Genomic DNA, 15733 nt, shown 5'->3' on the forward strand with positions numbered 1-15733 from the left:
CCTGACGTCACCGAGCCCGCGCATGTCCCCGCGCTCCCAGGGGGCCCTGCTTCCTCAGCGCCTCTGGCGTCGCGTCCGCGTTGGCGCTCTGGCGAGAGGCAAGATGATTCCGCCGGTGCAGGTGTCTCCGCTGGTCAAGGTACTGGCGGCGCTTCGCGGGTCGCTTCGGGCCTCCGGGGCCGCCTGGGGGCGTGCTCGTCGGGCCGGGATGGGCCCGAGGAGGTCGCGGGAGCGACGCGCGGGGCCTTCTCCTTTTGCCGGAAGGTGACCGCCGAGGAGGTCAAGGGGAATGGCTGGGGCACGGCTCTGTGTGCGGCTGATGCTGTGGCGCTGCCCTTCTCTGCCTGCGTTGTTGGGCTTTCACGGGCGAGGGAGGTTTTCTTCTGCCCGTTCAAATGGACGTCTTTTAGCAAGCCCGCCTGTCACGGTTTAATATCTCACTTAGGGCGCAGTCCTTGGCATGTTTTGACAGGAAAAGCCCTACAGCTCCCAGGGAAATGAGCCCTACAACTCTCAGGGTGGGGGAGGCTGGGAGCTGTAGGACTTATTTCTGTCCAAGTATGCATCGGATCGCACCCTTACCTACTTACAAAAACGACTGGAGGTTGCCTTTTGACCAAGTGTCTCAAAGATGGTTCGCAAAACAAACTGAAAGCAATCCACTTTTGTGCCCTGTGAAAACATGCCAGAGTCGTTGAAAGCATCCTGCAAATACTAAGTCGCAGCGTTAATCATAACAACAAAAGTTAGGGAAATCTAATCTGGAAGAGAACTGCCTTGGTGTGTTGGCTAAAAGCTAATAGGTATGCTAGCTATAGGTATAATAGACATCTGTTCAAGATGAGTAGATGTGGATTGTTGTAAATACTTAAATACATATTTATCTTGGCCAAATAATGCAGGCAACTATGTGGAAACACGTTTTAGGTGTGTGGTCAGAATATTAAAATGGGTGTAATTGGGTTATAGTAACACTCTTAGACTTGGCTATTCACTCACATTAGATTATCCAGCAAAACCCCAATATTCTCAATTTTCAGTAGATATAACTGTATACAACTTAAGCTTTTAGCCCTGAATCTTATGAGCCCCTTGAAGTTGGCTGGATTTTGAAGTGAACTTCTTTGTGTGCAGTGACGCACCCAGCACAGTGCTTCTCCCTTGTAAGCTTAAGCAGGCAAGACTTCTTTTTATCTTTAAGCAGGTGGTAAAGGGGGTGAGAGAGACCTTAGCTGCAGCGTTAGAGATTTGCTCCAAACTCTGCAATCCTTCAAGTCTGGGAACTGCAGGCAAAGTTTGTGTATTTGTGCACTTAAATTATGTTCTTTCTCCTTCACATTTCTGTAACTTATTTTACAGTTCACCAGGTACTCAGCACTGCTACTTGGAATGATCTATGGAAAGAAAAGATACGGTAAGGAGCTAAGGAAAATAATTATGTACAGTTCTAATTGAGCTTTTTCCATTTTCAGGTGCTTACACTTGGTTTTGTAAACTACATTATAATTATGAATAAGGTAGGCTGTTATCCTGTATACGAGAGAACTTCGTGAAGCTGAATGGATTCACATATGCAAATGCTTTTCTCTTCTGTTCCTTTGTAACAAATATTGACATGTGTCTGACTTGTCAGTAATCTGATGTGAGATGTCTTGGGTCACTTGAAAATAGTTCATTTGGTTGCACATGCATTTGGTTGCAGAGATATTGGTCCGTATTAGAGTTTTCTGTTGGTGAGTCAATGTCAGGAGTTCCTAAGTTCTGAGGCAATGCATATGGTTTTTTTGGATATGAATAATATGAGCATGTTCACCTAAACACCTCTGTAAAGTAATTTAAAAACTATTGAAGAAAATACTCCTGATGAGTGTAAGTGGGTATACCTGTGTTTCTCTCTACAAAGCTTAGTAACAAGCAAAACAAAATGTTTATATAAGGTAGGGGAAATTATAGTATAATACTCCAAAGAATGTGTTATCAGGAATTTGAGCTGTAAGTTCACCATTTGTACTTAAGTATGTATGTAAATGTAATATTACAGTAGTGTTTTTTTAATTAAAGTGTCTGTTGCTTTGTTGTGCCCTATGCTAACAAATGAATTCACAGCCACTAGTAACTGATATTCTTCTTGCAAAATTAGTTGGGCACTGACATAACTTTGTTGTTCAGTCGTTCAGTCATGTCCGACTCTTTGTGACCCCATGGACCATAGCATACCAGGCCTTCCTGTCCTGCGCTCTCTCCAAGAGTGTGCTCAAGTCCATATTCATTGCATCAGTGATGCTATCTAGCCATCTCATCCTCTGCCGTCCCCTTCTCCTTTTGCCTTCAGTCTTTCCCAGCATCAGGGTCTTTTCCAGAGAGTTTTCTCTTCGCGTTAGGTGGCCAAAATATTTGAGCTTCAGCTTCAGTATCTGTCCTTCCAATGAGCAGTCAGGGTTGATTTCCTTTAGGATGGACTGATTGGACCTCCTTGCAGTCCAGGGGACTCGTAAGAGTCTTCTCCAGCACTACAGTTCGAAAGCATCAATTCTTCGGCGCTCAGCCTTCCTTATAGTCCAGCTCTCACAGCCATACATTGCTACTGGGAAAACCATAGCTTTGATTATATGAACCTTTGTCAGCAAGGTGATGTTTCTGCTTCTTACTGTGCTGTCTAGGTTTGCCATAGCTTTCCTCCCACGGAGCAAGCGTCTTTTAATTTCATGGCTACAGTCACCGTCTGCGGTGATCTTGGAGCCCAAGAAAATAAAATCTGTCACTGCTTCCATTTCTTCCCCTTCTATATGCCAGGAAGTGATGGGGCCAGATACCATGATCTTTGTTTTTTTAATGTGGAGTTTCAAACCAGCTTTTGCACTCTCCTCTTTCACCCTCAACAAGAGGCTCTTTAGATTCTCTTCGCTTTCTGCCATGAGGGTGGTATCATCTGCGTATCTGAGGTTGTTGATAATTCTCCCGGCAATCTTAATTCCGACCTGTGATTCATCCAACCCTGCGTTTCTCATGATGTACTCTGCATATAAGTTAAATAAGCTGGGCGACAATATGCAGCCTTGTCATACTCCTTTCCCAATTTTGAACCAATCGGTTGTTCCATGTCTGGTTCTTACTGTTGCTTCTTGACCCTCGTACAGGTTTCTCAGGAGACAGGTAAGGTGGTCTGGTACTCCCATCTCTTTAAGAGATTGCCACAGTTTGTTGTGATCCACACAATCAAAGGCTTTAGCGTAGTCAATGAAGCAGAAATAGACATTTTTCTGGAATTCTCTTGCATTCTCCGTGATCCAGCGAAAGTTGGCGATTTGATCTCTGGTTCCTCTGCCTCTTCGGAACCCAGCTTGTACTTCTGATAGTTCTCAGTTCACATATTGCTGAAGCCTAGCTTGTAGGATTTTGAGCATAACCTTGCTGGCATGTGAAATGAGCGCAGTTGTACGGTAGTTTGAGCACTCTTTGGCATTGCCCTTCTTTGGAATTGGAATGTAAACTGACCTTTTCCAGTCTTGTGGCCATTGTTGAGTGTTCCAGATTTGTTGGCATATTGAATGCAGCACTTTAACAGCATCATCTTTTAGGATTTTAAATAGCTCAGCTGGAATACTGTCATCTTCGCTAGCTTTGTTCTTAGAAATGCTTCCTAAGGCCCACTTGACTTCACTCTCTAGGATGTCCGGCTCAAGTTCAGTGACCGCACTATCATGGCTATCAGGGACATTAAGATCTTTCCTGTATAGGTCTTCTGTGTATTCTTTCTACCTCTTCTTAATCTCATCTGCTTCTGTTAGGTCCCTGTCTTCTTTGTCCTTTATCATGCCCGTCTTTGCACAAAACGTTCCCTTGAGATCTCCAATTTTCTTGAAGAGATTTCTAGTCTTTCCCATTCTATTGTTTTCCTCGATTTCTTTGCATTGTTGATTTAAGAAGGCCTTCTTGTCTCTCCTTGCTATTCTCTGGAAATCTGCATTCAGTTGGATATATCTTCCCCTTTCTCCCTTGCTTTTCGCTTCCCTTCTTTCCTCAGCTACTTGTAAAGCCTCATCAGACAGCCACTTTCCTTTCTTGCATTTCTTTTTCTTTGGGATGGATTGAGTTGCTGCCTCCTGAACAATGTTACGGACCTCCATCCGTAGTTCCTTAGGCACTCTGTCTGTCAGGTCTAATCCCTTAAATCTATTCCTCACCTTCACTGTATATTCATAAGGGATATGCTTTAGGTCATACCTGAATGGTTTAGTGGTTTTCCCTACGTTCTTCATTTTACGCCGAAACTGACATAACTGCTAGGGTTCAAAAACAACAAGGCCACAGATCTTAATCTATGTTGAGCCCACCTAAAGTGCTGCTGTTCTCCAGAGATCTCACTGATATATCTGTGTGTATACCTTGAAACTTGCCATGTTTTTAAAGAGTTGGATGCAAAGAATTGTGAAGGAATAACTGGTGTATAATGACTTACTGAGCAAGTCTTCTGTTGTCCAAATAGATTATAATAGACTTCTAAGTATACAGTGATATTGAACATTAATTGTTTTACTTAATGATAGACTACTTGAAGCCTATTGCTGAAGAGGAAAAGAGAATAGAAGCAGAGGAGAAGAAGAAACGTGAGGAAATGGAACGTATTGCAAAAGCAATTGCAGAAGGTATTTTTCCTAAATCTATTCATTCTTTTAATTTTTAAGAAATGTGAAAGTACTGAAAGGCTGAAAAGGAGGTGCGATGATGTGCCTATGATAACAGCAGAAACTGCTTAATTGATTCTATTTCAGTGTGCTGGATTCTCCCGATGAATCTTTGCCCTCAATGGCTCATTTTGAAGAGGAAGGCCTCTAATGCAGCGAAACCATTTTTTAAAATATTCTTCTGCTGATGCTCTCAAAATCAGAATTGTTTTCCAAAAGCCTATAGAAGACTCAAGGCTAAGAACAATCTGAGATGTTGTTATTTAATGAATGTTTAACCTGCCTTTCAGCGTAACTTCCTTCACCTTGTAAACCTTGAGGCAGTTTACAGCCTCAAAACATCAAATTATGCAAGCGTTAAAATAATCAAAAAATCAAATTACTAAATTTAAAAAGCCTTTAAAATTAAACAATAAAAATATGATTAAAATAGCAGTAAAACATAACAGCAGCAGATAAAAACATTTGTAAAACACAGCACCATCACAGCAGACTGAAAAAAGGGTTTCAAGGCTCACCTAAAGATCAACAGATTCCTAGAGTGGGTGGGTCCCTCACAGACAAGGCTCTGTCCCTGGTGCTCACTAATTTGGCAGCTCTCAGTGGTGCACCAGATAGACGTCTTTATGAATACTGCCAGCCTTCCTTTATTTTGGCCCCAGCGCAATTATGCTAAGTACTATGTACCAACAGATATTTGCTCCTCAAATTTATCCAGAAGTCAATTCTTCTCTTGATGAGAGGTGGCATTGTGAGTAACAGGGAAGAAACTTTCTCACTGGCTGTGATATGACAAGAAGAAATTTATATTTTATAGACAGGCCCAGAGCAGCTATTTTTATCGTGAAATTATAACTAGCATAATTTCATTCAATTCTGGGCAGTTCACTTCCAGTATTACAGTTGGAGGAATGCCATGAAGAAATGTACTGAATAGCATGTTTAACAAATCCCTATTAACTGCTATGCATTGGAGATAGTCAGCATCCTTTGAAGTTGGAGGCTTCCTTGCCTTTGTGTTCCAGCCGCACCGCATTTTTGGCTAGACAACTGATTCTGTCTGGCTAGCCATGGCGAGGGGGAGGGGGAGGGAAGGAGGCCACGCTGCATATAGGAAGCTGCGTAAAGCGGCTTCCGCAGTCTCCTCACCACCCCAGGACTGCCCCCTTTTTGCCACCTCCGTGCTCCATTTCCGAGTGCAGAAAGAACCGTACCGGCTACAAGGGGGTGGGGGAGGGGAGTGCAGTTTCTGGGAACTGCATTTGGAGCCCTGGCTCCAACTTCGGTTCCAAGAAACCAAAAAAATCCTGTGACCCTCTAGACAGTGTCTAGTGGCCATTGCTCCCTTCGTTGCTTAATAGCACACTGCCTGTCTTCATTTACTGCGCTATAAGTGCTGCTATGAATTGAGGTTTGTTTTTGAGGTCAACTTTGTTCGTTTATTTATTACATTTCTATACCACCCAATAGCCAAAGCACTCTGGCCAGTTTACAAAGATTAAAAACATTTAAAATTATAGTATACAGATTTTAAAAGCCAATTACATAAAAAAACAGACAATATACACAATATAAGATTCCTACTCAGTTGCATGCAGTATTTAGGACCGCTCTGTTTATCTAAAGCTACTCCTTATAAAGGCAGCCATTTGTATTTTCCCAAAACATGTAGTGAGGTGTCAATAAGCTTAAAATAAGCCAGTTAAGATTCTGGAGCTATTTTTCTTGAGAACTAAGTGTAATATTAGCGTTCCTGAGCTGAGTAATTCTGAAACTGTTCTGTGAGAAGTAATTTATCAAGGACTTGTGCGTGCCCACAAAGTAGTCCTCACGATTGCCTGTTCTGGCCCTGCCTTCTTCCAGTCACTCTGCTGGAGGCATCAGGAATATTTGAATGAATGAAACATCTGGGATGTAGCAAAATTGCCCACTGTCAGAATCTTAGCTTGCCTTAGTGGGCTTGTCCAGATCAGTGACCTAGAAAAACAGGGTATAAGTCCTCTGGAGGTGGGCAGTTCTTGGGCTCCAAACCTTTTCAGGCATAAGAATGAAGTGTGGCCCAAGTTTTAATTCTGAAAAGCGTGCCTCACTATCAGAAGTTTTGGAAATGTGTTCTCTCTCATATCTGGGGGGAAATTAAGTGGCTGTGTCATTGATTATCTGGCAACTAAGTCATCAACAGTTAATGTGAATTGTAGAGACAGAGCCAAAACTTGCACTGTTAAGGATATTTGAGGACCAAAATAAAAGTAGTCTCTGAGGAGCTGATCAAATTCATGCTAGTGGCTGCAAGACTAGCAGTACCAAAGTTCCGGAAAAGTACAGCAGCCGTATCCCTGGAAATGAGGTACCAAAAATAATGTTGCATTGCTTTAGCTGAATAAGTTAACTCATCAAATAAGGATGAATAGAGGACAATCAGAATGAGATACTTTTTTCAGTATCACAGTTTAATTTTTTTATATAAACGGAGAAAAACAATTAACTCAGTGATTCTATGTATCATATTTCCCTGCGAAGCCCTTTCATGAACTGAATAATGGAATGTCTGTTGTCAAAGACATGTCTCTGCCGATCTAGATGGTACCTCAAGTAAATCCTGTAAACAGTGAAATAGCAACTGTAAGTTGAATTTTGTTAAATGAAATCTTTTAAAAATTGCAGAAACAGCTGCCAACAATACATTAGGCATATCTTAAGTACACTTGGTAGAAAGGTTTGTGTACTTAAGGCATATTTGAAAGCTGTATTGGTGATCTTAATTGTCTTATTCTCTCCTTTTCAGCCAGCGAAGATACGATACTGAAATAAACCTGCTTGATCTTCCTCTTTACCTTTAATACCCAGTGTTTGAAATGTTGAAGTAGATAATCTTAAGTGTCAAACACAAACTTATTTACATCAATAAACACTTGTTGAAAACAGTCCAGATTTCTTGATGTATGAAATACAAGGTAAAAAGTCAAAAGCATAAAATCAGCTCCCACATATTGACCTAGTAGTAAGTGTGCAGATATTTCTTATCATGCAGCAATAGTTGTGAAAATGGAACCTAATTCTAATATCAAGTTAGCCACTTAGTAGGAGATACAATCAGCCTGTCTGTTTGTGTGGGGAATGGATTTCAGTGTGACAAATGAGCTGAGAGGTGGGCATTGAAAGACATGTTAAACTTGGCTAATCATTCCCTTTGTTCTATCATCAAGTAAAGCATTATGACCTAAATTGGTATGTAAAAATATTTTATATCACATGTTCAGTGACTGACTTTAATTAGTTTGAAGAGATGTAAGTGATTCTCAGTAACGTCTAACCAAAAAATACAAAATTTAAAAAATGGCTTCTTTGAACTATAATTGTTATGCGTCCCTTGCTTTTTGCATAAAGACATGCTATGTAACTTAGAATTTCTAAAATTGCATTTGAAGATAACAAGTTCGGGTGTTGACCATAAGAAAAATCCCCAAATCCGTATTAGTTCCTTTATTAGGCCAGCAAAAAGATGACAAGCAATGTGCAAGCTTTCACGGTCTCTGGATCGCTTCATCGGGCAAGATGTTAAAAGTTGGTTTGGCAGCAGGGAGGAACCGAGAGAACAACAACCTGACCTGATGGTGATGTCGGTGTCTGCATATTCAAGGGTCCCAAGATGAAGCAGGGGATAGAGCATAGCAGACATTCAAATTAAGTCTGTAGGTCATGTGATGATTACAAGGTTGGACCTGCAACTGCCCTAAGAGTTGCTAGGAACCAGAGAAGGAAACATTGGATCTACATTTGGAAATATAAAATCCTGCTGTTACTCATGTGTTTTCATGCTGGCCAAAGCACACAGGGCTCTTTTCCATGAACACAGGCCAGGTAATGTTGAAAAACAGTGGCTGGGATCCAAAGAGCAATTTTAGTCTAAAATGTTTGGCATGCCCAACTGAACATTTGAGTGTTTTTTTGATGCCAGATATACACACATGCACACACATAGACCCCTGTGCTGTATCACAAACTGCTTTGGAAACTCTCTTCAGTTTAAAAAGAGCTTTGCCGTGGCATATACAGCTGCTTGAGAAAGACAAAGACAAATCTCCCATGGTGGCTTTGCTTAACTAGTGTGGTTCTTTGAAAAGCGGCCCAGTCAGATCCTGGACAGGGTATGGAGGTGGAAGAGAAAGGTGTCCAACAGTGAGTGACGGGATGAAGAAAGTATACCTTAAAACATGAATGAACTAAATGACTTATACGACAAAAGCCTCTGAAGAAAAATACTACACCAGTTTTGTGAAATGTGGACTCTATATCTTATCTACCGTTGGAAGAGATACCATTCCTTTCTGAATACATTGTTGCACAATCTGTTTTCTAATGTCTGTGTGGTTATGTAATGTAAGTAAAAGAGGACAACATAACCAAAATGTTCACCTTAAATTAAATTCACAGAAAACTGGGTTTGGCATCCTATATGGAAGACTGAAAAATCATTGGAGGAGTGGGGGCCTCAAAGCGTTGCAGCAGATGGTGCTGGGTTTAGATGAGGGAGGCAAGCAACACTTTCCTGATAGTGCCAAAAGTCAGAGGGGATAAAGGAGTTGGGCAGGGGGGGAGCGGACGTTCTCCTTTTAACAAAGAATTAAAGGAACTTTTCCTGACATCAATGACAGGAGTACAGTTGATTCACCCCACCCTATTCTAACGCTCAACTTTGGGGTCTGCTCAGATTTGCTACCATTACCACGTCCCTTCCCCTGATCTTCACTTGAGGGGAGGAGGGAGAAGAGGAGGAAGAAAACAGCTGTTGCCCACCTCACAGGCACTCAACTTGCCATTTTTGAGTAATGGCATCTGTCCCCCAATTATGTCTAAAGTAGATGGACCCAGTCCTTGCAACTGTGCCTCTGAGCCTGTAGAAAGTACCACTCTCTCACCAGAGCCAATCTCTTTATATCTGACGATTGGGTGAGTGTGTTTTTGAGGCAGACCTAAGCCTTGAACATTCTTTTTAAGAAAGGGTTTGTGCTTTGGTTGGAGCTTCAGCAGCCCCCTCAGGCATCTTCCTAGTCTGTTTTGTCAAAAGGCGACCCCAAATGCAGGTTGATTGCCTGAGCCCTCCCACTAAGTCCTTCAGATTTTTTGGGTAAAAAACTATAGACACTTCTAGAAAGCAGCCTTGTACTTCAGTTGGCCGTTGGTGCATCTAGACCAGCACTGTTGATGCCGGTTGACAGTGGCTCTCCAGGGTCTTGGACATGAGCCTTTTCTAGCCCTGCCTGGAGCTCTTAGGGAATAAACCTGAGTTCTTCCGCATGCAAAGCAAGTGCTCCGCCTCTGAGCTATGCAACATCATGGCATATATATGCGCTAAGTGTAAACGAGACTGGAGAACATCCAAACTGATCCAATGGAATAAAGAGGCAGTCGCAAGATGTTGAAAAAATAGACGTGGTTTTAATTCCAAGAAGTAGCCCTACCTATTTCGGCCCTGAGTATGGTCCTTCAGGGGCTAGATTAAAGAAGGAAGGGACAAAAGCACATAAATATACATTCATTTTTTAAAAACATAGTAATGCTAATTTTCCACTGTGAAATTGCTTAGATTTTTATACAAGTGCTTGCAGAAATCTCTGAAAATGATAGTCTCCAAGATAAATCCTGTGACAGGTGAGAACTTGTGATATGGAGTAGTTTTTCTACATTTTCAACAAAATGTTACAGCTGTATCAGTCTTGTTATTTGATGAGGTGCAAGGTCTCCCATTTCTAGACATACAGCATATTCCAAGGGAGTGTCTCAAAAGTGCTGCACTTTACTGAAGAGCCTGAAACTCTAGCACTTCATTAAGGCTCACAGGCCTTAGAATAGGCATATCTTTATCTGTAATAGGGTCCTATCATCTGTTGTAAAAACATTTTACAAAGCTCAGAACCTTATATCTTTTACAGAATGATTTTGTTCTACAAAATGTCCCCTTTCTTTACTCTAGCCCCTTAAGAAGGACTATACTCGGGGCTGAAATGTGTATGGCTACTTCTTGGAATAAAACCATATATATTTTTTCAACATCCTGAGCCTTTGTCTCTTTATTCCATGACATACATGGGGTGAAAAGAAACATAAAAACAGTAGCTGCAGGTGATATTTTTCTGCCTCACAGCTTTTCCTCCTTCACTTTCTCTTCTCAGCAGTTTTCCTACTCCTGGTGCTTTATCTAGTCTTTCCCTCACTGCTATAGGCTGGGTTCGCACAGAACACTAAACCCAACACGACAACACATGTTATCATGTTGTGCAAACACAGCTGCTCTAACAAACCTTGGGGCACAATCCAATGGGGTGCTTAATGCCCCCACCAATTCTCTTGCGCCCTGCCAATTTCCATCCAGAATGGCACCACCAAGTACAGAACAAAGACGGAGAGCTTCCAGAGGCAACTGAAATGAGCTAAAATGCTCGTTTTTGAAACAGGGCAGGTCGGTGGAGCTTGCATAAGGGAGCTCCGCTGACCTGTTCCAATCAAGAAACAAGTGTTTCTGCTCATTTCAGGCTTCCTTTGGGAAGCACTAAATCTTATGTGTGAATCAGGTCATAGTGTAGAAAGATTATCCTAATAGGTGTCCGCAAGTTCCATCTCCCAGAGATGCTGGAGGATGGCAACTAGTCTCCCCCAACCCCCATGTGGATGTGGGGATTATGATGAAACCTGTGAGGATTCTGCTATGATGCACTCTTTGTTCTCTCAGTGATGGGTCAAGCTTGGCAGTTGGAGCCAGTGAGGCAGAGAATGAAGAAGGATTTCATGGGAACAGCTTGATTTTCCTCCAGTAGAGGAAATAAATAGGGAGAACAAAATAGGAAATAACAAAAGATGAATAAGACATTGAGTAAAAGCATTTAACAACAACAACAAGAGAACACACTAATGTTTTGGTCAAGATTTCAAAACTTCAGCTATCCAGGCGAGTTCTTCTGTTTTCTCTTTATTAGAAACACTGAAAGATAAGAATGGTCAAAGGTTGAACAGTGCTGCTGCTGCTGCTCATATGTCCACTGCAGTGAAAGGATGGAGGCTAGATGCTTTGAAGAATATATGGCATCATACATGCTCCTTTTAAAAGACACAGAACAATAGCAAGGCTGCCAGGTGAGAGGTAAGGAACATTTTTTTAGTACTAGAACAAAAAGGTGAGCATTTCCGAATTTCCAGTTGCCAAAGCCTATCACTTCCTTTCTTTGTCTGGCTCTCTAAGTAATGTTTGTCGAGGCTTGATTACAAGGGTGAAACAATACTTGTCCAGAAAAGAATGCAAATACACACTTCTTCAAGAAACGGAATAGAAACTGACAGCAATACACCGTTCATTGGCTTGGCTTGAAAAGGCTGAAGAAATTCATGGTTTTCAACAGGATGAGGAAAGCAATAAATTCATAATAATGAGGTATGATGTGATGTAAGGAACAGAACCTATTGCTTCAAGACGGAAATGTGGAAGATCAGAGATGAACATCACCAACATGGCAGTGAGTCCTCCTTAAGAGGTAGGTTCCATCTTGGAAAGAAAGCAGATTCTTACCTACTTTTCCTTGCTAGCTGGCCCATTCAAAGTTTCAATCAATGAAAATATCTTTGATCATAAAACTTTTATTAGATAATTTTTCCAATTTCCTTGCAGATTTGATAAGGAATTATCAAAGTTAAAACATGTGTGTGTATATTTTCATGGCTTTCAACAGAATTAAAGAATGCATATCAAGTCTGGTGTGAGGTATGTAATTCTGAATTTTGAAAAGAGGGAAACATAAGTAAAATGTCACAGATGAACATCATCAACTTAGAAGTTGGTGTATATATATGTCTGTATTCATGGTTTTCAACAGAATTGAAGAAACAAATGCATATCAAGACGTCTGCTGTGGGGTATGTATTTCTGTATTTCAAATGTAGTTCTCCATTTCAAAAATAGGGAAGTGTAAATAAAATATCACAGATGAACATCATCAACTTAGAAGTTGGTCCTTATGATGTCGAAAGCAAGAGAGCTTTCATTGATAAAAGATAATCAACACCTTGAGTAAAAATCTGTGATAAAAGATACAAAGCGACAAAATGACCACCTGTTTCCCCACCAAGATTTCAAAACTGCAGCTAGCCAGGTGAGCTTTCCAGATTTCTCATTTACTTATCTGATGTTCAGGACCCTGACGAATAAGAATGGTTAATGCCTTCTGTGTAGACACCTGTCAAAGAATGGAGGCTAAATGCATTGAAGAATATATGGACTAATCAAGGAAATTACCCTCCATTAAAATACACAGAACAATGGCAAGGCTGCCAGGTGAGAGGTAAGAAACATCTTTCAGTTCTAGAACAAGAAGCTGTATATTCAGGGACTAGAAAGAAGGAATCGAGCAGATGAGGTCAGTATTTCAGAATCTCCAATTGCCAAAATCTATCCTTTACTTTCCTTGTCTCTCTAAATAATCTTTATCAAAGCTTGATTACAGGGATGAAATAATACTTCTCCAGAAAAGAAAACACATCCAGCCTGCAAGCACAGGTTCAGGCAAACTGACAGCAATACGCCCTTCATTGGCTTGACTTGAAAAGGAGAAATAAGTCTGTACTTTCAGATGGATGAAGAAAGCAAGGTAAATAACATAAATGGCTGCATTGCTTCAGGATACTGGATGTACAAAACATCAGAGGGTCATGCAGGTAGGCCCTTAAAATGTCTATACTGCCAAAAAAAAGAAAACAACCCAAAAAACAGGTGGGTAACTTTTCCTGGCTAACTGGTCTTTTTGAACTAGTCATTGAGAACATTGGTGGTGTTTTCTAAATTATTTGTTCATTTCTGTGTCTTTCTGCAGACTGAAAGGGAATTTTCAAAGGTAGGAGTTTCATTATATGCCCTCTCTGAATTTCTTACCACTTTCATTAATTACTCTGCATCTAATGAATGCCTGAGAGGGAACTATCATATTTTAAAATCTTTAATACAGCCTGTAAAATATATCCACCTTGGTTATAAAATGAAGCCAGCCAACTGACAGACGCATCTTCAGGAATGTAAAGAACACAGGTAAGTTCATTACACAGTTCACCCAGAGAGGGAGAGAGGATCTGCGGAGAGCTGAGAGGCTAGTAATTACTCTCTCCTGTAAGTCAAATTATTTATTGCTGCACAGACTAAATTTGTGCATTCTGATAAAAAGAGCTGATTGCTGATAAAGACAGCAAGGTGTGAGAAGAAAGAAGGAAAGAAGCAAGCAAGCACTGCAACACATTCAGCAAACTCTTTGGCCAGGGAGTCAATGTACAGTTTATTATTTATTTTAAAACTAATAGGCCACCTTTTATGGAAACATTCCCAATACATGATTAAAAACCTAATACATACTAAAATAATGATAAAACAATAAAATGAATACTGAAATATTAACTATTAAAACCAGCTAGCCCCAACTACACATCAGCGCCCAATAAACTGGCTCATTTATAGGCCAAGGTGAGTAGGTAAGTCTTTGGGATCCACTTGAAGGTTTATAATGGCGTGGCTCTGTGGGGGCAGAGTTCCACAAGTGGGGCACCACTATAGAAAAGGCCTTATCCCTTGTACCTGCCAACTTCATTGCTCTTACAGGTTGGGACACAAGCAGGGCCTCTGAGGCTGATCTAAGAGTGCAGGTGAGTTGGTATGGGGGAATCAAAACATTTTGGTATGGACAATGCTTCAAAGAAAACATTTTGAATACAACCAAAAGATACAAGTATTTTAACCAGTTCTGCTAGAACTACCCTGAAATTGTTCCAGTTCCTTCTTTCCATCAACAGACTAATGCTTTTTGCAAGGTTAAAAATAACAAAACTTCACCAAACTGATAAATGGTATATAAATGTCAAGTATTGATCATTGCAGAAGATAAAATTCCAGAAGAGTATTGAAGAAAGGACAGCAGGACCAGCCATGACTGATGAAGGAAGTGGAAAGATCAAGAGTATGAAGAATGTCTGCCAAGGGCTTACAGCGAAGGAAAAATCTGCTGGAGCCTTTGGAATCCAGGCTCAATCCTGCTCACCAGGGAATCAATTTAGTCCGTAGATGCAAGGAGCTTCCCCATTGGCCTGTGTCCATCCAGGAGGCTTTTCTATGGAGGACAGCCACAGGACACGCAGGACACCATCAAGACATTGGAGGGAACGGTGGGGGAAGGAGGGAGCGCTGGCGGCTCGCTTGCTCATGGCCTTTGCCCACATGCCCAGGGTAGTGCTGACCGCCACGTTTGGGGTCGGGAAGGAATTTTCCTCCAGGGCAGATTGGCCTGAGCTCCTGGAGGTTTTTCGCCTTCCTCTGGGCATTGAGCAGGGGTCACTTGCTAGGTTAGTTGACATGATCAAATAAATACAAATATCTCTTAAAACATCTTAATAAAAATGATCAAAATAAACTAACATAACAAAAAAGACATAAACAGGAAAATAAATACAGTGATATAAAATCAATTTTCGTTTCCTTTTGGTTTTTCACTAAGTAGAATAACCTGCTGTGGCCTAGCTTCTGTGACAACACAGCTTGCTGGCTGTCCCTCCCTGCACGCATAGAATCTAAGAAAAGGGATAGAGGCAAGACGAGAAGAACTAGCACATTCAGGCACAGCAATGTTCTTATAATGTATCTTGAACGTAAATAGTTCAGGAGAGGAGGAGACAAATGGGGCTAGCATTTTAAAGGAAGCCCTGCAGTGGGCTCTGCCTTCCATTTCTCCCTGCGCTGTAGCCTTCTGGAATGGCTGTGCACCATGACAATTGAGGGAGGCCTCTCAGCGGAGGCGATGGAGTGGCCCTGCAGTCCCATCTCTGTCCCTACTGCAGCCAGGTAGAGTGGCAGATACGTTAGTCATCTTGACTGTGACTGCACTGTGATTTGTACGTTTATCTAGGTTCTAATGGAAAGATAACCACTCATTCACAGTACTGCAGAGCTGGCCCAAGACATTTTGCTGTCTGAGGCAAAAGACAAGATGGCCCCCTCCCATCCCATGTACAGAAGGCAACCAGAC

The 15733-nt window shown here is 41.4% G+C and overlaps 1 protein-coding gene across 14 annotated transcripts; it reads left to right on the forward strand.

The window, feature by feature from the left end:
- The first annotated feature begins 30 nt into the window (after positions 1–30).
- ATP5ME (ATP synthase membrane subunit e) lies at positions 31–15168 on the forward strand. 14 transcript variants are annotated; one of them, XR_014787845.1, is made up of 10 exons: positions 31–139; positions 1360–1414; positions 4548–4646; positions 11660–11823; positions 12080–12211; positions 12346–12438; positions 12551–12590; positions 12868–13015; positions 13167–13321; positions 13544–15168. XR_014787845.1 is itself a non-coding variant. In XM_084834845.1 (5 exons), the coding sequence occupies exons 1-4, from the start codon at positions 104–106 to the stop codon at positions 11785–11787; spliced, it is 318 nt and encodes a 105-aa protein (XP_084690971.1). In that variant the 5' UTR covers positions 31–103; the 3' UTR covers positions 11788–11823; positions 12080–15168. The 14 variants fall into 14 exon arrangements, 4 of the variants coding, with proteins under 4 accessions (XP_084690971.1, XP_084690973.1, XP_084690970.1 ...); XR_014787843.1 differs by having other exon boundaries at positions 12080–13564; positions 13676–13755; positions 14317–14360; positions 14593–15168; XR_014787844.1 differs by having other exon boundaries at positions 12868–14085.
- The last annotated feature ends 565 nt before the right edge of the window (positions 15169–15733 follow it).

This window comes from Heloderma suspectum, chromosome 2 (genome assembly GCF_057233095.1).
Source record: "Heloderma suspectum isolate Gila_16-S chromosome 2, 16-S_ref, whole genome shotgun sequence".
Taxonomy (NCBI): Eukaryota; Metazoa; Chordata; class Lepidosauria; order Squamata; family Helodermatidae; genus Heloderma; species Heloderma suspectum.

Coding starts and splice junctions, on each gene's coding strand:
- ATP5ME (XM_084834844.1), top strand. CDS start 104: ATGATTCCGCCGGTGCAGGTGTCTCCGCTGGTCAAG. Junction 1,415..4,547: donor CTATGGAAAGAAAAGATACG/GTAAGGAGCTAA, acceptor ACTTAATGATAG/ACTACTTGAAGCCTATTGCT. Junction 4,647..11,659: donor TGCAAAAGCAATTGCAGAAG/GTATTTTTCCTA, acceptor TCTCTTTATTAG/AAACACTGAAAGATAAGAAT.